Raw genomic sequence first — 22,023 nt, forward strand, 5'->3', positions numbered from 1 at the left:
ACAATAGAGAAAGAAAAATGGCTAACTCAAAGCGTTGCAGCCCGGATGAATCACACATATTCCCTCTAAACAACAGGTGTGGACTAACTACACATGAACTTATCGATATTTCTAACCTGAGGACCTTTCTGGTGTCTTGCAAATTTCCACAGCCGTAACACGAAACGTGGCACGTATGTTACTCATGACGATTTAAATCCCCAATTGCAAGCAAAATATCGTAAATTTCAACTCCTTCCGTGGGGACGAGGCATAAGCCATGCTTATGCGACAAAACCTCATCGGTAACAATATCTGCCGTCCTTTGGCTATTCCTATTAGCCATAATTTAAAAGGAAACAAACCAAAATGTAAATAGATTCATATAATACTAAGGAAATTTAATAAATAAATAACTATTCCAATGCAACATCAAACACGTTATAAAGAAAATGTGGTTTATATCCTTATCGTGCTCTCTCTCTCTCTCTCTCTCTCTCTCTCTCTCTCTCTCTCTCTCTCTCTCTCTCTCTCTCTCTCTCTCTCTCTCTCTCTCTCTCTCTCTCTCTCTCTCTCTCTCTCTCTCTCTCTCTCTCTCTGTCTCTGTCTCTGTCTCTGTCTCTGTCTCTGTCTCTGTCTCTGTCTCTGTCTCTGTCTCTGTCTCTGTCTCTGTCTCTGTCTCTGTCTCTGTCTCTGTCTCTGTCTCACTCTCCCTCACACTCTCTCTTACACTCTCTCTTACACTCTCTCTTACACTCTCTCTTACACTCTCTCTTACACTCTCTCTTACACTCTCTCTTACACTCTCTCTTACACTCTCTCTTACACTCTCTCTTACACTCTCTCTTACACTCTCTCTTACACTCTCTCTTACACTCTCTCTTACACTCTCTCTTACACTCTCTCTCTCACACTCTCTCTTACACTCTCTCTCTCACACTCTGTCTCACACTCTCTCTCTCTCACACTCTGTCTCACACTCTCTCTCACACTCTCTCTCTCTCTGTGTGTTTGAATGGACAAGAAAATAGATAGACCTAAGTAAAGAAAAAGAGCAACACAGAAACAGACAGCACTTACCACCAAGGGCGCCAAGCAGCAATGCCTCACGATTGTACGTGCGTGCCAAGCAATGTGCACAGCTGTGTAAAGTGGGGGAGAGAGAGAGATAGATAGACAGAGATAGAGAGAAATGGAAAAGTTAGTTATTTTCATAAATAACCATTACCAGTTTCACGAAGTTTACCATGACTGACAGCCGAGCTTCATCAAGTAGACCACCAAAATGGTACAAAATATTACATTCCTCTCCTCATTATATCCTTATTTTGTAGCCTGGTGTTGGCTTAGTGGTTAGGGTGGCTGGCTTGGAATCCTAGGGTCCTGAATTCGAGCCCCGTTGGCTGCTGAATTAACACCACGGGGTTGACTCAGCCTGTCATCCTTCCGAGGTCAGTGAAATGAGTACCATTGTACTGGTCCCGGTGTATGCCCCGATTGGAATAGGTGTACCATATCCCCTCTATGTGTCGTAAGAGGTGACTAAAGGGTTGGCGTCAGGAAGGGCCTCTGGCCATCAAACATTGCCTCAAGAAGGGAACCATGATTGCATGGATCCTGCAAAAGCTAACCCCTGCTCAGCATGGAAAAATGGCTGTAAAAATGGCTGTTTTTATGATGTCCTTATTTTGTCTCACTTATTTTGCATGTACTCTACTGTTTGTGTGCAGCACTGTTGGTGGGAGTTTTACTCACTGCAGCAAGCTTTTGTTTTTTCTTGGCACTTTTCATCTTCTTCGTTTCTTCAACGTGCCTCACCTGGTGGAGGGCAGACATGAAGAAGAAGATCGATCCTCATTACCAATATGGTGAGTATCTCTGTCAATGAACAACATCTGCATTCCATAAATGGGTGAGGTGTGTGTGTGTGTGTGTGTGTGTGTGTGTGTGTGTGTGTGTGTGTGTGTGTGTGTGTGTGTGTGTGTGTGTGTGTGTGTGTGTGTGTGTGTGTGTGTGTGTGTGTGTGATGTTTTTTTGGAGTTTTACTGTCGCTTTCTGATGTGGAATGTGATGCACAAAAACAATCGTCATGAACTCCTGAGTTGATTAGGCTAACTAACTATAAATAACCTGGAATAATTCCCATGTTTTAAACCATGCCATGTTAAGGTGTATAGACCAGCGTAATAGGTCTGCAGTGGAAATTTTGGATATCTACAAGTCAGAAAAAACTTTGTAGTCCACAATGATCGTTTATTCTATACACACACGTGCGGAGCAAGTGCCGGTTATAAAATCTCCAAGCACTCTCTGCTTTAGGCAGAGTATTACTGGGTTTTATATTGTTACAAATAAGGCAAGGTCTATAACCAAAGCATAATTTACAGGAAAACAAGTTGATCAATGTCAAACTACAAGAAAGCTTTGTAAAGCAAGAATTAATTCAAACAGAAAGGAAAAAAAGCTCCATATCTGGCCAGGTGTGTCCTCAGGCAGGACGTGGGAGTGAGATCACGGTCTCTGCTCAGGACGTGTGTGAGAAAGTGTAGCTCTTTTGTTCGTACAGATAAGATAGACACAACATTTGCCAAAAGTCCTTGACCATACTTCTAACTTTCAAGTATTTTATACATTATTTATTAAATTCACCCAATCACACAAGTTTAACTTCATTTCATTACCCACAAATCCCCATTTTGTTCATATAGAACAACTCAAAGGTTTGTTCTGTGAGGCCAAACCTACGAAAAATTATATTTGGCTTTGGCTAGCAACAGGATCCACCTCCACAGTATCACCCAGACTTGTGCTCCATGTTTGGTCACCATTCGAGCAAGTGAATGTATGTAACCTCTGTCCTTTTCATGGTGCCATCACCTTTCCTGGTCTCGTTCCATGGAGTTAGGGTACCCAGGTAACCTTTAAAAAGAGATCTCTGCACAATGACTATATCCAACAGGTAATCACCTTTTTTCCCAACATACTAATCGCTTTTTATTTGAACAAGCCCCTCTAATTCTTTTTCTCTGCTTGTTTTCGGAGCCTTTACTCACAGTCCCACATCCCTTCATCAAAATCATCCAGCTGTTTTCGATTATTTAACAATTGTTGAATTATTTCAAAAGGGCTTTTGTCAACCCTGGGGGCACGTGTGTCTGTTTTGCATTTTTCATACAAATCCACCCTCACGGTGTCTCGACCAAAGTTTACACTAAATTCTTCATTTTCTGGGTTTTTTGGTTTTCTGGATCTTCATGGTCACTCAAAAATGGAAGGTCCAGAAGAACTTCATGCACCACCATCGCTGTAACTGTGGGAAACCATTTCATACATAATCCAATTACTGCTTTGATACATGCAATAATAATGATAGCGGCTATCAATATCATAAGTCATATAAACAACACATGGAGTAGCCGTGCTCCCCAACCACCAAATATCTTTTCCAACCATGACCCGAAGTTCCATTCCTTGTTTTAATCATTAAATTTTGGCACCTTCTGCTTTAATTTTGCAGCCAGATGGTCAATCTCCTCTGAGTTATCCGGGATTTATGTGCGACATTCCAACCCTACAACTGCACATGTCCTTCCCTGTGCAGCTATTAAAACATCGAGGGCCATACGATTCTGCATAGCTATTGTCCTTATGGCAACCATTTCAGCATTTACTTTAGTAAAACCCTCGGCAGTCTCATTCTCAAGCTTCTCGAAAGAGGCTGCCATGTTAATGATCTCTGTAGCAGCTTTTTCCAGAAAAGGGAAAGGCAATCATGGAGAATCTTTCAGTTTCTGAAATAGATCTCTTTTGTTTATTCTGTGGCATGAAAGGTGATCAGTGAAAAATACGGATTTGGGGTATTACATATCCAAAACAATAAGACCCTGTCCATTCGACTGGAAACCACGAATATGCCCGATGCCCACACACTTAGTTATTTCTCGGACATTTCCTTCATATAACCGCCACCAATATACAACCGGTCCTATTGATCATGATAACATCTCTAAGGTTTCTTCTTCTTTAAGCTCCGGGATATCTAAATACACCCCATTTGGCGTACACTTCACCGTGCACCCCAGGCGACAAAGCAATTCTCCTCCCAACAAATTCACGGGCATTTTAGCTGCAAACAAAAAGGCATGATGCGCCTCGAGAGGCTCGTATTTAACCATTAGCTTTTGCATGATTGGAACCTTTTCTGCTACCCCAGAAATTCCCACTATGTTGGCACGCTGTTGTGATAGCAGTGCAGTGGGCATAGCGTCCTTTGTATTTGTTTAGCGGGTGGAACCCGTGTCCACTAGAAATTAAATTTCTTTTCCATTTACCTTCAGATTTAAGGTCGGCTCGTCTAAAAGGGTTGCAGTTTGTAGTCATGACCTCCACTGGCTGCATCGTTAATTTTTTTTTCTATGCCGGTGATAACTTACCGACTCCTTTCAAAGGACATCATGAGATCCCCAACCCCCACAAACTAATGCCAGCAGACAGGACATTCATAGAAGTCCATCCGAGGGACAGCACACACATTGATGAATCGCCCTGCCTGTGAAACACCGCATGAACAATGATGTCCGTTTATATATTATGTATGTGATTTTGCGGGTGCAAAAATGACAATTTGCTTAAAACGCGCACTCAGGATGCTGGAAAGATTGTCATTAGATTTACATCTCGTAAACTGAGACATAACAATCTGTTCTTCGGATTAATTAAATATGCACCAATGGTATATTTTAAATCTACTGTGAGGCTGGATCTGGATTCGGACCTCAACCAAAATCCGAGTGTAGCCACCACTGTTGCCATGGTTACCACACGATGTACTCCATTACTCGCATCTGTCTACACACTCACCTTCGTACATCTGCTTGCAACAAATTCATTTTACAGTGTATTTTAAATCTGTACAAAGGGCGATCTGCCTCTGTCTGCTCTAACATGTGGTGCCTCCCCCCATTCCCCCCCACATCCCCCTTCCGCAGCACCTACCTAGTCGGCTCACTCAACGCTGCATTGTAATCCACAACACACGAGGAAAGCCATTTGAAATTTAAACTCATTATTTCGATTAGCATCTAATTATACATTTAAACTACTTCATTTTGCTGACATTAAATCTTATGATGCAGTGCTTAGGCACCATATTGGTTGGCAAGCCAAACAAACGAGAAAAGGTAAACAAGACCTAACAAGGCCAAAGAAAGAACGAAACCTTCCCTCGACTTGATGCACACTTGCCTCTAAGCTGTCTCGCCTGGGTTTGATTCCCTACCTGGTGTTTCACATGATGATTGGAACATTTCAATTATAGATTTATTTACCTGGTGTTTAAATTACTGGTGAAACGTTCAGAGCATCAAGACGTGAGTGCATCGGACAGTCCAACAGTGACCCCTCCTCACTCTACACGTCCCGCTTACACAGACAACATGGATTGGCACCCCGTTAGCTCAATTGAACCAATGAAGAGGTTAGCCATTCACATGACACCGTTTAACTATATGTACGATTCAGATTGTGTATGATGATGGAAAAAAAGGCAGAATGAACTCAAAATCTCAAACTAACGAAATAAACAATAATCCACCCACAAATAAGCTGCAGGTTCTCTCACAAATGCACATGGCTCGAGGAGACGTGCCGTGGAAGGTGAAAATCACTGATGCATTATAATGTGGTGAATGAACCTTCAATCTTTGTATGGAGGGTTTGCAGAGCTATCCCATAATAGTGTGTGCACCGCCATGCCGGTGAAACAGTTTAACTACCCCCCCTGGACATCTCCCCCCCCCAACCCCCATGACTCACACCATGACTATTACATGCCACCCTTAGGCAAATTCCATCTTCCCAAAGAGCCAAGAGACAGGGTCAGGGTCAGGTATGGGAGCATGTGCCAGAACAGCACGTCGCTGCGTCAACTTTCCGCCGGTACTCCTGGGGCCTCCGTCTTGCCATCCCCCAGGCAGATGCCAGGCCCATCCCCATCTCCTTGAGATGATGGTCAACCTGTTGCAACCATGAGGCACGTGGTCGACCTACTGGCCTCCTCCACTCATGAGACTCCCTCGCTGAGAGAATCTAGTGAGCAGGATCAGAGTCGGGAAAACGAGCCACATGTCCATACAGCCGCAACTGACGCTCACGGACTATGCAGGTAACAAATCTCATCCGAGTCTCTCTCAGCAACCGCTCGTTGGACACAAAATCCGACCAGCGATAGCCAAGGATTCTCCGAAGACACCTGGTACCAAAGGAATTAAGTCTCCGTCTCAGATCCTTGGTCAGAGTCCAAGTCTCGCACCCATAGAGCAAGACTGGAAGTACCGAGGACCTGAAGACTCGGACTTTCGTCCTCCCGCACAGGTACCGGCAGCGCCACACCCCATGATCCAGTGAATCCATGACTCCCCAGGCCCGACCCAGACGTCTATTGACCTCTGACTCGCAGCCAGCAGAGACATGAATATCACTGCCAAGGTAAGTGAATCTCTCCACGACCTCAACATCCTCACCACAAACAGACACAGACAGGACAGCAGCATCCAAGATGTCACCGAAAGCCTGGATCTTAGTTTTGACCCAAGAAACCCGTAATCCCAACGGCTCCGACTCCTCATTCAGCACCTCGAGGGCCCCCAAGAGGATGTCTAAAGTCTCCGCAAAGATGACTGCATCATCTGCAAAGTCAAGGTCCGAGATCTTGACATTCCCAAATGACGCACCGCAATTTGATCTCTCCGACATCCTCCCTAGAATCCAGTCCATACAAGTGCTGAAAAGTGTGGGGGCAAGTACACATCCCTGACGAACTCCAGTAACAACTGGAAATAAGTCAGAGATGGTACCACCACACTTCACAGCACTCTCAGTACCAGAGTAGAATTCAGACATCAGATTGATCAGTTTTGGTGGCACCCCACGAAGACCAAGAATCCTCCAGAGGACATCCGGATTCACTGAATCGAATGCTTTACAGAGATCAACATAGGCTGCAAGCAGCCCCTGCCGAAACTCTCGTCTGCGTTCGGTGAGGACACGAAGTGCAAGGATACGGTCAATCGTTGACCTCTTTGGTGTAAAGCCTGACTGCTCTGGACGCTGGTGCTCAAGCAGATGGTGGCGAACCCTATCGAGAATTATCCGAGCAAAGACCTTGCCCGGCACTGAGAGCAGCGTCACCCCTCGGTAGTTGTTGCAGTCTTGGCGATCACCCTTCCCTTTCCAGAGAGGGACAACAAGGCCCCTCTTCCAGTCAGTTGGGATGATGCCTGTGTTCCAGGCAGAGCACAAAACTGCATGCAACCACACGAGTGCAGCATTTCCACCAGCCTTGAGAAGTTCGGCATGGATGCCACAGATCCCTGGAGCTTTGCCCCGTTTCAACTGGTTCACCGCAGCCCGTGTTTCCACAAGTGTAGGTGGACCACAGTTGATTCGAGGGTCAGCAACAGGGATTGTAACACCCTTGACGTCCAACTCGACAGTTGGGGGATCAGCCTGGTACAACCGCTCAAAGTAACCGGCCCAGCGGGCCTTCACTTCAGACTCCTCTGTAAAGAGCCTACCACTCTCTGCTCGAACTGTAGTGCTCCGAGGGATGGGCTTGGATGAACGTAATGCGCGAATTCCCCTGTAAGCGGGACGAGAATCACCTGTCCACAGGTGATGCTCTACCCCCTCACAGATTCCTCGCACATAGGCCTCCTTGTCCACCCTCAGTGCACGTACAGTTTTACGCCTCAGCTCCCTGAACAGCTCAGCTCTGCCATTCAGCCTGGCCCTGCGACTCTGGTCAATGGTATCCAGTGTCCCTTGAGAGACAAAATTCTTCTGTGCCCTGCGGTGAGCTCCAAGGCATCCACCGGCAACATCAAGGACGGTGGTCTTGAAGGCGTTCCACAACTCTTCAGGAACCCCCCAAAGCACCCAGACCCCCCAAGTGTCCACTCAGCCTGTTCGCAAACTCCTCAGCTACTCTCTCATCCCTGAGCTTGGTAACATCCAGCCTAGGCTGGGATGGTACCATTCTCCAGGATTTAAGGTGCAGCTTTTAAGTTGCTACAACAAGCCTGTGGTCAGTATTGAGGAACTGAGCACTCCGGTAGACCCTGCAGTTCTGGATCATCCTCCAACGACCGTCAATGAGGACATGGTCAATCTCCTTTGCCACACCGCCAGCGTTGGAATACCAAGTCCAGCGATGAGCTTGTGGGCGCTGAAACCATGAACCAGCCACCCTAAGTCCATGACTTCTTGCAAAGTCAAGGAACTTAGTATATTCTGCACTGCACTATTCAGTCAAGGAACTAAGAGACAAACAACAAAAATAAATCTATTTTTGGCCATAGAGGGGCAAGTTATCCAGGGAGGGGGAGACTTATCCTCGGACAAGTACCCCCCCCCCCGGGGGGGGAAGTTGTCCATGGGGTGACTTATCCTGTTACACCGCTTGTATTCATCTCCCCAGAAATGACGGTATTAGTAGCTCTACAATCTATCAAATAATTTACCACTTACAACGGCGCAAACAAAATATTCCATGAGACGTTGAATCACCAGTCCACGATACTTTTTCACAGTGTTCCAAACGCTAGACTCAGTGTTCACGTGACGTGCATTCCACCACCGCAACGCATGCAACGTTCTCAATGCACAAACTGACACAAATGTACACACGAACACGTTATCCCTGAAACATTCAGAACATTGACCTCATCACCATCAAATATTCCACATTGCTCCATTGTAAACCAGCTTCAGGTACAATGAACAAATATACTTTAGAAGCACAGTCAGACGTTCATGTGCAGTATATAACAGTCATATACTCCTCTAGCAAACAAAGGATCCTTAAAAGTTCAAGTCGCAATCATACATTTGTCAAAAGGGGCCCTTAAACTTAAATGATGTTTACTCGTGAGACTGAGATCAAGGGTCCCTGATCCTCACGGAACTAAATGATGTTCACAAGATGGCCCTCAGATCTTCTCTGGCTCAGTTCTACAACTGGCTTTTCTCCCACCCAATGTTTCAACAAAATTCCTCAAGACCACGTCACCCGAAGAGACACAGAGACGGGATGTGCGGTTGTGCAAATGCTTAACACAACAAAATGGAGAGGGGAAGATAACCTTTAATAGGCCATGGGCCAGATATGGCCACAGTACACCCACCCCCCCCCCCACCTCCCATCAAACCTATGTTTTTCTGAATCCCCTGGATATACTGAACACAAATATGAATGTTAACATTGAAAATTTTGTGATTACCTGTTTTTACCTTCTTAATAGGGGTACCCTAAAATTATACTTTTATCGATTTGCGTCGAATTCAATTTATGGATGGAATCAAAATGGCGTGCAGAAAGCCCAAATCATATCCAATATACATGTATGATGCATCAAATTGAAGATAATTGCATTCTGATCATCTGTATATGTCTAACAGTGTTGTACATTAAATCTAAATGAAATTATATACATTTGAATATATATTCCCTATATGTCGAATAAACACAAAATCTACACTCCGTATTCCTCAATGAATATATTTGACATTATATGAATTTTATTGCAGGTACAGACTATTCAATGATAGTGAGAAATGGTATTAATTACCTTTTTGTTTTTCGAAAATATCAAGCAACTATTATGAAAATATACAACGTTATCACACAATAAGCATCAACCGGTATTCAGACAAATAATGTTTTCAATCAACCACATTTTGACGAAATACAGATTTGTGGTCACTTTTATGGAACATTACTTGACAAACTTTTACCATGATTACAGAGAATTAGTTATAATACCACATAAAATATTATTTAATAGTATAGTTTGAAAGCAACCAAAAAAAATGCAAGATGGCCACCATCAGCATCACCAAACGACAAGATATTTTATTGCACATAAACATTTCCAGTATATATCTCCATAATCCGGATCATGTCAGTTACCTATAATACAAGAATATTTTACGTGCAGTATTTCATTATCCTTCATATTTCTTCCCATATTCATCCATGATATTTCCAAACATACATCTACAACTTGCAGTGCCAATGCAGACTGCAGAAAGCACACGTTTCAGAGTGAATAAAATAGTGTTTATATTTGCATTATATCCGCATCATATTGAATACAATATTCACCTAACTAAATAACATAACCAAATCTCAAACATGGTAAGTATTTAAATACAACATATATTCTAAACAATTCAAAACATAAGTATACTCCAATATAAATGAATGTTCCTGTCGTTAACGTGAATTGCAACTAATCCTACTCATTGTCTCACTCTGAGCTGTCTCCATTAAGATAGTCCGATTCGTCTGTTATGTCCGAGTCATTGATGTTCGCCGAATCTCCAGCGATGTCTGCCAACTGCTGTTGCAGGACCCCTCCCTCGTACCAAAGAGGCTCCAGCTTCCCCTCAACTATAAAATCCACCCATGTCCATCACTTGCCTCAGGGATCTCAAGATTTGCAACATGGGCTCTTTTCCAAATGCCAAGTTAGAAGTTGACTCTCCGGATGTGTTGCTCCAGGCTCTTCTTGCATGGAGGGAGAGTGCCCATGTCAACTGTGCTCGAACGGGAGAGACGGTCATCATCTTTCACATACAGCTCATTCGTTTTCATGAACCGCAACTCATCGATGCTCCGAGTACGAGGTCTTCCATATAACGCACAGGTGAACTCGTCCAGGTCATCCATCAGGTCGTCGGGTACTTCCCACGTGTCTCCTAATCTAGCTAGAACTGGTACAAACTTGGGCAGCCTAGAAAGGGTCTTCAGTGGCTTCAGTGTCAAGGATCATTCGATGCAGATATCTTCCAGATTATTGGACCATATCAAGAGAACCAAGTTCATATGCACAACTTACCGCGTCGCTTGTGCCACTGTCTGCATTGTAGACTATGTAAGTTTAGAAGTTTCCTGTGCGGTGTAATCTACAGAATTCCAATGAGTCCCTTGTACTTCTCATGTTTCTCCAACTTAGCTTTCAGGTTTTCCCCACGGAAGTTGGGATTGGCGAAATCCGTATGCTGTCGGCTGCCGATATAAATGCTGGAAAGCTCTGACAGTTTGATCATGTGTTTGCCTCTAATGATATCTCTTTCTATGACTTTCTGAACTTCTGCAAAGGCCTGACTGTGTGCTTGTGCCAGGTTTGTTTGTCTCTCCTTGTCCTTTGTGCTTGTACTCCTCCATTTCTCTGGATTCTGTGTGTACATAACCGAGCAGGCTTTGTGATACTTCGCTTCTGCAGCAAACAAATCATGACCTCTTATCCGTGTGAGTAATTTCTCATCACATTTGTTTTCAGCTACTTCGAAAACTGTTCGGCATCCGTCACACTCAAACTGGCTTAAGTCTTCAGTGGTGTGTGTCCCTTTGATCTTGACCTTTCGTCTCCCCTTTGAGTTACAGAAGATGCAATCAGATGAAAACAGTACCTTGTCCCCTGACGAATCCCTCCAACTTAACTTGGAGCATGATGGAGTAGATGGATCTGAAGGAGTGGAGAGGTGACTAAGGTTCATGGTAACTCGTTGATAGCATTCTCTGTGATATTCGTGACACTCAGTAAGGGAATCTGGTATGAGGTCACGACTACTCGTCATACGTTGGACTGATCCATGTGGTTGCGCCAGTCTCTTGTCTCGGATCTCCTTCAACCTTGCTAGTAGGAAGGATAATAGCACCATGGTTGTGGATAATAGCACCATCGGGTCATATTGTAACCCAGGGATGTGCACAATGCATTCGGGCTCCAATCGGGACTTCAAGCCTCCATGACTATCATCTTTCCAATGCTTGGGAGGTGGGTCTTCTCGCTCCTGGCCGCCTTCTGCTGCTTGCTGGTCAGATATCAGTTTCAAGACTATGTTGTGCACAGCTAGTACGAACCTGAAAATAGAAGGAAACAGGACTTGAAACTTCATATTTTCATTCGGTGTTAATTATTGCAATGTTGTTTCACATTCTTAAATATTTGTGATTTGGACTGGAATATATAACTTAATTACCTTACTTAATTAACTTAATTACCATTAATTAAAACTTATCAGTAGTCATACCATGAGAAAGAAAATACATCTTAACTAATCTGTTATCGTCAGTTGAACATTCAACATGAATGTTTTGTAAATAAATCTTAAATAATATGTAAACAAATATCGACTGTGACGACTCGCTTTCCGTTCAGGATACGGCCCATTCCCGCACCGACACCATTCCTGTATGTCTCATATTTCAAGAAATATAAGGTAATTAAAACCGTTTCTCACTATCATTAAATAGTCTGTACCTGAAATAAAATTCATATAATGTCAAATATATTCATTGAGGAATACGGAGTGTTGATTTTGTGTTTATTCGAAAGATAGGGAATATATATATATATATATATATATATATATATATATATATATATATATATATATATATATAGAAATGTATATATATATATATATATATATATATATATATATATATTGAAATGTATATAATTTCATTTAGATTTAACGTACAACACCGTTAGACATATACAGATGATCAGAATGCAATTATCTTCAATTTTATGCATCATACATGTATATTGGATATGATTTGGGCCTTCTGCATGCCATTTTGATTCCATCCCTAAATTGAATTCAACGCAAATCGATAAAAGTATAATTTTAGGGTACCCCTATTCAAAAGGTCAAAACAGGTAGTGCATCACAAAATTTTCAATGTTAACATTCATATTCGTGTTCAGTATGTCCAGGGGATTCAGAAAAACATCGGTTTGCTGGGAGGTGGGGGGGGGGGGGTGCACTGTGACCATATCTGGCCTATGGCCTATAATAGTTTCTCTTTACCTCTCCTTAAGTGGCCACTTGTGTCCGCATCGCTGAGCCAGCACTGCTTCGGTATTTTCTCAAACAGGTTCGTTATCAAGTCATTCGATTCCTATCCTATCCCTGTTCAATGCTCCTCCTTCGGGAATGCTTAATTTTTTGTTTTTCCAGTACAATTCACCCATAACTTCACATCTTTTGAAGTACCTGTTCCATAGTTCTTGCACATGTATTCAGCACATGTCCCTATTTTGGGGAATCGCTATCCTTGGGCTTCCTTTGAGTATTTCCCTTTTTTATACCTCATTTCACTCATGCTTTGAGTACAAGGCAGTTCTTAGAACCCAATTTTACTTTGATGTTCCTATTGCTTAGCTCATAGCGACGCTTCCCTTGTTACCGCCCCTGGCTCTCGCAACCTTGGAGCGCCTACCCCACCTTGTCACTTGCCCTCGGCGGATTTAACCTGCGCCTCCCATCAAACCCTGACTCAGCGTCTTGTATTTCTTTACGCAGTGCCTCTGCCGTTCAAACAAGTTAATCAATGTCAAATTATAAGAAAGCTTTGTAAAGCAATAATTAATTAAAACAGAAAGGAAGAACAGCTTTATATCTGGCCAGGTGTGCCCCGAGGCAGGATGTGGGAGTGAGATCACGGTCTCTGCTTAGGACGTGTGTGAGAAAGTGTAGCTCTTTGTTCGTACAGATAAGATAGACACAACATTTGCCAAAAGTCCTTGACCATACTTCTAACTTTAAAGCATTTTATACATTATTTATTAAATTAACCCAAGCACACAAGTTTAACTTTATTTCATTACCCACAGGTCTTTCATTGTATTTACAAAATAAAGAACAAAAATAATGATAACATTGTAACAAACCACATATTAATAAATACAAATAATACTTACAACAAAAATAATGATAGTATCATTTGGCAAAAATAATAACAAACGTATAATACCCTCCCCCTCTGCCCTGGCCCAAACACTTCTGGGCTTGGTGAAAGGCAAGCTAATGCTCAAGCTGTACAGCAGGCAGGTATGCTACAAGACCGTGAAGACCAATGAAAATTTGGTCCAATGAGCCCACTAGTGGCTATAAAATTAGCATTAGTAATCCTAACTCTTCTGCAACAAGGAACTGAGAAAAATGGATGGCAGGGCATGTTGCCGGAACTTGGCATGTCACGAGGGCTCTGTATAGTGTGTTGCTGGAGCTCGGCGAGGCACATGAAAAAGTAGAGCCACTGGACCTGAGGCTTATCTGGGCCCTGCTGTAATATTGTAACCAAAATTTGGTAGAATTCTGACTGGTGGGTCTGGTAAGGAATGTTTTTGACAGAATTTACATAATTTTCCAAAAACTTTACCAAGTTCGCCATTTTGACACACTTCCGGTCACATGATCCGCATAACTTCCACAATATAATTAACATCCTTACCCTCCCATAATGTTGCAACTCAAATTTGTTGGCATTTCAACAGGTGGGTCAAGAGAAGAAGATTTTGGAAGGAATTTGCAGGACCACCTTTTTGACAGACTTCTGGTTACATGATCAGCATGACCTTCGTAATTTAACATCAGGACCCTGTCCTAATGTTGTAACCCAAATTTGGTGGCACTCTCACTGGTGGGTCTGGAGCTGAAGATTTTTGAAGAAATTTACCGTGGCCAATTTCACCTACTTCGTAATGTGATCAGAATAAGCTTTGCAATTCCTGTTACCTGTCAGCAGAGGAACGTTGCTGCAACGTTTCAGCCGGATCGGCCCAGCAGTTTGGCTGGAGAAGTCGAAAAAGGAGACGGATGGATGGATAGGAGGACCGTGATAAAAATAGGACCGTGCATCCTTTTGCTCACCTGGATCAGGAGCAACAGTCATTCAAACCGACCACAAACCCCCTTAGACCCTGCTTTTTTTTTGTTTTGTTTTTTTTATGCTGTCAACAAACTTTTGTACATCACAGTTGATGAAGGTTGTGGTCAGGTTTCATCAAAATAGTGTGTGTAGTTTCGGAGAAGAGAGCAAATACCCATTTTGGGGATCAAAAATCTCGCGGTAGAGCCGCTTAATGAGCACAGGTTTTGATGCGGTCGATAAACTTTGGTTCATCACGGGTAATGAAGGTTGTGGTCAAGTTTCATCGAAATTATTTCTGTAGTTTTGGAGAAGAGAGAAAATACCTATTTTGGGTGGTCAAAACCCTCCAATAGGCCCCTTTAATGAGCGCAGATTTTGACGTGGTCGATACGCCTTGGTCCATCACGGGTTATGAAAATTGTGCTTAAGTTCCATCGAAATAGTTTTTGTAGTTTCGGAGGAGACAGCAGATACCGATTTTGGGGGCTCAACCCTTCCATCACCCCCGCCCCCCGTAGACACCGTTGATGAGCGCAGATTTTGATGCGGTCAGTCGATACACTTTGGAACATCACTGGTGATGAAGGTTGTGGTCAAGTTTCATCAAAATAGTGTCTGTTGTTTCAAAGAAGGAAGCAAATACCTATTTTCAGAGGGAGAGGGGGTCAAAAAACTTCCCATCATCCCTTTAATCAGCGTAGATTTTGATGCTGTCAATACATCTTCGTGAGGCATCAGGTACGAAGCTTGTGACCATGTTTCATCAAAATCGTGCGTTTGGTTCAAGCGATAATGACAAGTGTTTTGGACTGACTGTCACTGATGACACCTACGTACACCGCTCAATCGCATAATCTCACCTGACTAAAGTCCAGATGAGCTAAAAATATTGCTTCTGTCCCTGTCACATCATTACTCCAGCCTCCTCCTCTTCCTCCTGATGTAGATAGACCTTCTTTACCTTTCCTTTGGTGATTTGTCCCATCCTTCCATTTCTCCTCACTTGTCTGGTTTCTCCACAATTCCCCACCCCCCCTTACATTTCTTCATCTACCTTTAAGCATGTGGGGGTGATGGGGGGTGCCTGTTGTCTGTCTGACCATTCATTGTACGCTTGTCAGCTGTTATTTTTTTCTCTATGGAATGGGATGTGATGTAAGTTCTTAGGACACAGTTGCCTTTTCCTGCTTCACAATCTCCTCGTACTCTGTAGACGATCCACCAGCAAGATTGATAATAATGGAATGTTTGATGCTTGGAATGTTTATTATAATGGAACCAGCAAGCAATTAGCACAATAACGAGCCACAATCTTAATTTTTGTACTTTTAATAAAAATATTTTTTCTCATGCAATGTGGCCTGTTGTTATGGTACCAATTCATTCTTGCAGGTGGGCAGCGCAACTGGCTGCAGGTGTTTTGCAATGGTGGTATTCCATCAAAGCTGGCGCTGATCTACCTGGTTGAAGTTGGACCACGAGAGCTTCCCATCGACTTTTCCAAACACTACACAAGCTCATGGCTGTGTCTAGCTGTGATCGCTGCCATCGCTACGAGTGCTGGGGACACATGGGCATCGGAAGTCGGATTGGTATTTGCTGCTGCACATCCTCGTCTGATCACCACGTGGTGCAGAGTACCACCTGGTGGGCAGCTTTGTTTTGCTACTTTTTGATCGTGCTTTATTTACATGTGTAGTTCAAATTTTACCTGGACTAACCCACATTACTATGACTTTTATCATGGTCAAGTTTGAACCACCCAAAATATATACACAAATCATTGAATACTGCTCAAGCAAGGTTAAGACCCATTCGGTATTATAATATTTCACATAAAATGCAATGTGACTATAAATTGTGTAGCATTTATCCAATCTCTTTTTTTGGTGATTCTCTTAAATGACTTGACTTGCTTTGACTAGCTTATGTCAGTCAACTGCAGAATGAAGGCCTCGAAATGTTCCATTTATTTCTGTTCTCTGCAATTGAGGCCAGTTGTACTCCAGGGAATTTATATTTTCTCCACATAGACGATAAACCGTGGATGGCTCACTATGTGAAATCACACCATAACATGGTAACTCCAGGTCGCCGTTGCTTCCTTCCCAGTTCAACAGGTCTTTGAAATACCCTTCCCACACCTTCAGTACTACCACCCCCCCTCTCTGTGACTAGCCTCCCACCACCATCTTTGATCACCGCCCCCCTCCCCTTCATGTCTTTACCATCCTCATCCCTGTCACGAGACAATTTATACATCATCTTCCTCCCACCACCCTTCTCCAACTTGTTATACACCATCTGTTACATATTATTTTTCACCTTATCCACAGCTCTCTTTGCTGCTTTCTTCTTCTGCCCATAAAGGTGCAGAAACCCCACATCTGGTTGCCTCCCCCTATCCTTGATCTTCTCTATGCTCTTTCAAACCACCTTTTTATCACCAACTGCCTTCACTCCCTCCTTTGTCCACCATATCTGGTTTGTAACCCTCGACGATGCACCCTTTCCTTATGAACTCCACACAAAACTTCTGCAATTCCCCGAAATGCCTCTCCGTAATTCTTCCACTTCTCCTCCAAACCTTCTGCTTATTCGCAAAGTTGCTCATACCTATCCCTCAACCTCCCCTTGTACTCCATGATAACGTTTTCCCGACACTTCCCCCACCTAATAATCTTCCAACACCTGCTCTTAACCTCCCTCCTTTCCTTCACCCATACCACAAACACGACCGGCTTGTGCTGGGTGGTAACATGCTCTCCCGCCACTGCCTTACAATCCTTATCCCTCCACAACTGTCTCTTCCTCCCACCACCAAATCCAGTTCTGTTCTCTGGTGTTTACTCCTATAGGTAATCTTGTGGCTTTCCCGCTTTTGAAAGATTGAACCAGCTCTGACCATCGCATTCCTCACTGCCAGCTCCACCAGCTCTTGACTCTCTCTATTCCTCGTTCCCCAACCAAATTCACCAAAACATTCCTCTTCCCCCAGCTCCGCTACTCCCATGTGTGCGTAAAAGTCCCCTGCAATGCACAGCACCATGTCCAGCTCAACCATTCCCATCATCCTCTACAGTATATCCCTGAATTCCTCCTTATTAGCCCCAGTCCTTCCCGTTTCTGGCCCATATACCGACATAACATGCACCATAACCTTCTGTGTCATCACCCAACCCATAAATATCCGTCTCTCCCATCTTTCCACTCTGTTGACCTGCTTGCTGATCTCTTCTGACACTTATTCCCATGCCATTACTCCTTCCATCCCCACCCGCATGCAACAGCTTGTATCTCCTAACACCAACCTCCCTGCCCTGTCTCCTTTCCATCTCGTCTCCTGCACACACAACACTTCCAACCTCCGTCTCTGCATCATCTCCATCACCTTGACTCCTTTCCCCTCAATGATCTCACATTCAAACTACTGAGCCGAACCTCATTTCTGAACCGCTGTCCACCTCACAGAGCTAATACCATCTTGATCAGTTTAGTAGGCTCTGGTCATAAATCAGCAGCGCTGTCTGGGCTGACCTGCTGAACCCATTACCCTCGCCTGTTATCATAATCTTGTGTGTGCACACGCACACACATCACTCTCTCTCTCCACTCTCTCCCTACCTCCCCCCCTGCCCACCCATTGGCTCTCTCCACACTAGACTCCTCACCCCGACCCTCGGGTCACTCCCTACCTCCCCCCCCCCCCCGGGACAAAATTCAAATTATAAAAATGAAAGAAAAACTTAGGTGATCTACAGCCTAAATTCCTATTTGAGGTGCCTCCACACTCAGACACACACACACACACACACACACACACACACACACACACACACACACACACACACACACACACACACACACACACACACACACGGGGTCATATAAAATAAAGAAATCCCTTTTCGTTCCTTCACGTAGCTGAGTCGAGGCGATCTTTTTGCTGAGGAAGTGTGCTCGGACGTCGTCATCGCTGCGCGGGTAACCACACCCAAAAAATGGCGCCGAGCTGCTCTCTCACAGTGGGAAACGTACGTGAAGTAATTTGTGAGGCGATATTCGACGTCAGGGCTCCCGAACCGCGGTGTAGCTTCTTTGTCGACCGTGCTTGCCGATCCCGCTCTCTGCTGAATGGACAATTCAGTCGTGACCCTCCGGGAACTACCGCCAGGAGCCAGTCACGGGTGGGGGTTTAACCTCACCACAACTCAGTCCGCATTCTACCCGTGCGAAATAGGGTGAATCACCGAATGTCAATATACCTAAGTACCCACACGAGTAGCGTACCGAGTTGTACCACGCCGCAGGTTGACTCCGGACACGAACCGCTTAAGCGGCTCGTTCCGTGCTTCAGGGATAACCGAGCGGAGTTATCGTCGACCTCGACGATTCAGATTACTTACCGGGTGTTTTAAACCCACTATCAATCCCTTACGTGATCCAAGATGGAGCTTTCAAATAAGGGAAAAGACGAAGCGAAACAGGAAAGGAGTTCAACAAGCAAGCACTTTATTTCACACACACACAAGGCAAACACGTATTTACAGCCATACAAAAATGCACATATCACAGTTAAAACAATAAAAGCAACGCAGAGCTACAACCGAATATAATAATTTACAGCACTTAAACAATTATACTTGTCGGATGGCGCCACAGCATTCACACAAAAGCAAAGAAAACGAAAGCCACCCTCACAGGCAAGGAGGCAGACAGGTCTGTGGACCAAATGTGCGCGGAGCCTGGAGGAGCGGCCAGGTCCACGAGACCGAAAAGGTCTTACCCGCGTCCTCGTGACGCGATGGCGGGCAAGCCGCAATGTCCGCACAGCTGCGCCCCGACTCCGTGCCTCTGGCGTGGTCGGTGAGCCCTCTCCAGCGTGCTCCGTGCCAGCACGGTTGGGTCAGCACCACAGCTAGGGTTGGGGGATAAACGGGGCCACCGGCACTATCTCAGCGCGGATGGGGGGGAATCGTTGATGCTCAGGGTCGAGCAAGGGGAATGGCTGGCTGGCTGGCTTGGTCGCTTGTGAGAGTGAAGGTGGGTCGATTCCAATGACGCGACGAGCCCAGCGACCAGCGACGAGATGACACCACACTCCAACTCTCCAACCTCGACGACGACCTCCGTCTTCACTCGACCCGAACTGAACCTGCCGTCTTCACTCGACCCGAACTGAACTGCACTCGACCCAAACTGAATACCGCCGTCTGCCACCTCCCCCGAACTGAACTTGCCATCTGCAACCTTTTTCAGTCGCCTTGAGCTCGCGTCTTTATAGGCCGGAGGAGGAGCCTGTAATCAAATTTCAGGATCAAAACGCGATTGGAAGCGGGGCCACGCCACCCTCTGTTCAGCCATTGGCGTGGCAAAAAGGGGCGTGAGCCTCTTTTGATCCAAATTCTCTCTTGTAAAGAATCCACGTTCATCGCGCTTGGAGGCGGGGCCATACTGCCCGACGCTCGCCCATTGGACGGAGAAAAAGGGGGCGTGAACCCTTTTTGATCCGAATTTCTCCCTGAGAGGAACGCATTCGTACCCGTGGCTCGACGCGTTCGGCATCAATTACCGAACGGGCCCTGAACAGCACGACGTTTGGTGTTGACTGGTGGTGTGGTCGATGGTTGTATAAGGAGATAGGCGAAGGTGGTGGGGGGTTTTCTGTGGTGGTTTGGTGGTTGGCGGGCATCGTTTGGGAATGGCGGTGAAGCGATGTTTGTGGGATGGAGTTGTGAAGGTAAAGGTAGTGGCAGTTTGCGTTGTTGGTGGCTTAATGGTCCAAAATAACAATAGAGAAAGAAAAATGGCTAAATCAAAGCGTCACAGCCCGGATGAATCACACATATTCCCTCTTTCAAACGGGTTTGGGCTAACTACACATGAACTTACCGATATATCTCACCTGAGGACCCTTTATGGTGTAATGCGAATTTCCACAACCGTAACAATATGTTGGAACTTGGTTCTCAGTTTAAATATCTTTGTTGAATGGAGATGAAATGATAAACCTCTCTCGATGTTCTGCTCTGAGATCCTCCAGCCCCACATGTCATTTTGAGATTGTAGTCGATTATTTTTCCATTGATTAATTATTTGACATACATTAAATCTTTATAAACCCCTCGGTCTGTATGCTTTATTTACACTTGTCTTGGTTATCTCTCCAATAAGACCTTTTTGATATTTACCACATTCGTTCTGTTTTCCATTTAAATACCAGAGCTGTGATTTTTCTCCACTCTTCGGTTTGGTTATTGCTTGGTTCTGTCATTTATATACCAGTATAAAAAACAAAAAGGCATTTGTAGATTGTTAAAATGCCCCCAACCCAATTTTTTTATGTAAATCTTATCACGTATACTTATACTTATACTTACAAATACAACCCGTCACTTTGCTGATGGGAATATTCGGGGGTTGGGGAGGAATAAGAAGGAGGGGAGGGAGAGAGGAAGAGGAGGGAGAGAAGAAGAAGGAGGGGGGAGGAAGAAGGGGGGAGTGAGGAGGGGTGTGTGAACGAGGAAGGAGGAGGGAGAGAAGAGGGATGGGGGCTGGGGCAAGAGAGGGGAGTGAGGAGGGATATGGAAAGAGAAGGCAGCATGAGGGGAGGACAAGGGAATGCAGTGTGAGGGGAGGGTCCTTTTGGCGATAACCTCTGTCCAGGCAGGTATGGAGATAACCACCATCCAGCCATAACCACCCTCTGGATACATACGGAGATAACAACCATCCGGATATATGCAGAGATAACCACCAACCAGTGCATAACCACCGCCCGGGTACGTTCGGAGACAGACAGAGAGAGAGAGGTGTGGGAGGATGTTGCACTGTATTCGGAGGGGATGGAGTGAGGATGGGATAAAGAGAGAGGTGTGGGAGGATGTTGCACTGTATGAGGAGGCGATGGAGTGAGGACGGGATAAAGAGAGAGAGAGAGAGGTGTGGGGGTAGTGGGCATGGGGAGTTAGCAGAGAATATGTTCTGTTTTATGAACAATACACACACACACACATTGACATTTATTTGTATAGATTTCGTAACAAATACTTTATCTAATATGTTGTCATAAATATCGTAACACATGCATATCCATAATCTCTCTCTCTCTCTCTCTCTCTCTCTCTCTCTCTCTCTCTCTCTCTCTCTCTCTCTCTCTCTTTCTCTCTTTCTCTCTTTCTCTCTTTCTCTCTTTCTCTCTCTCTCTCTCTCTCTCTCTCTCTCTCTCTCTTCTCTCTTCTCTCTTTCTCTCTTTCTCTCTTTCTCTCTTTCTCTCTTTCTCTCTTTCTCTCTTTCTCTCTTTCTCTCTTTCTCTC

The 22,023-nt window shown here is 44.5% G+C and overlaps 1 protein-coding gene across 5 annotated transcripts in view; it reads left to right on the top strand.

The window, feature by feature from the left end:
* Nucleotides 1-22,023, top strand: part of LOC147025677 (transmembrane protein 19-like) — a 104,866-nt gene that overhangs the window by 38,791 nt on the left and 44,052 nt on the right. For all 5 annotated transcript variants that reach the window (XM_085880354.1, XM_085880350.1, XM_085880353.1 and 2 more), the window contains 2 exons: nucleotides 1,710-1,847; nucleotides 16,100-16,354. In XM_085880354.1, coding sequence (XP_085736480.1) covers nucleotides 1,710-1,847; nucleotides 16,100-16,354 — 393 coding nt within the window. The remainder of the gene's footprint in view (nucleotides 1-1,709; nucleotides 1,848-16,099; nucleotides 16,355-22,023) is intronic.

This window comes from Eptatretus burgeri, chromosome 5, assembly GCF_056783735.1.
Source record: "Eptatretus burgeri isolate ZD-2024b chromosome 5, Ebu_testis_v1, whole genome shotgun sequence".
NCBI lineage: Eukaryota > Metazoa > Chordata > Myxini > Myxiniformes > Myxinidae > Eptatretus > Eptatretus burgeri.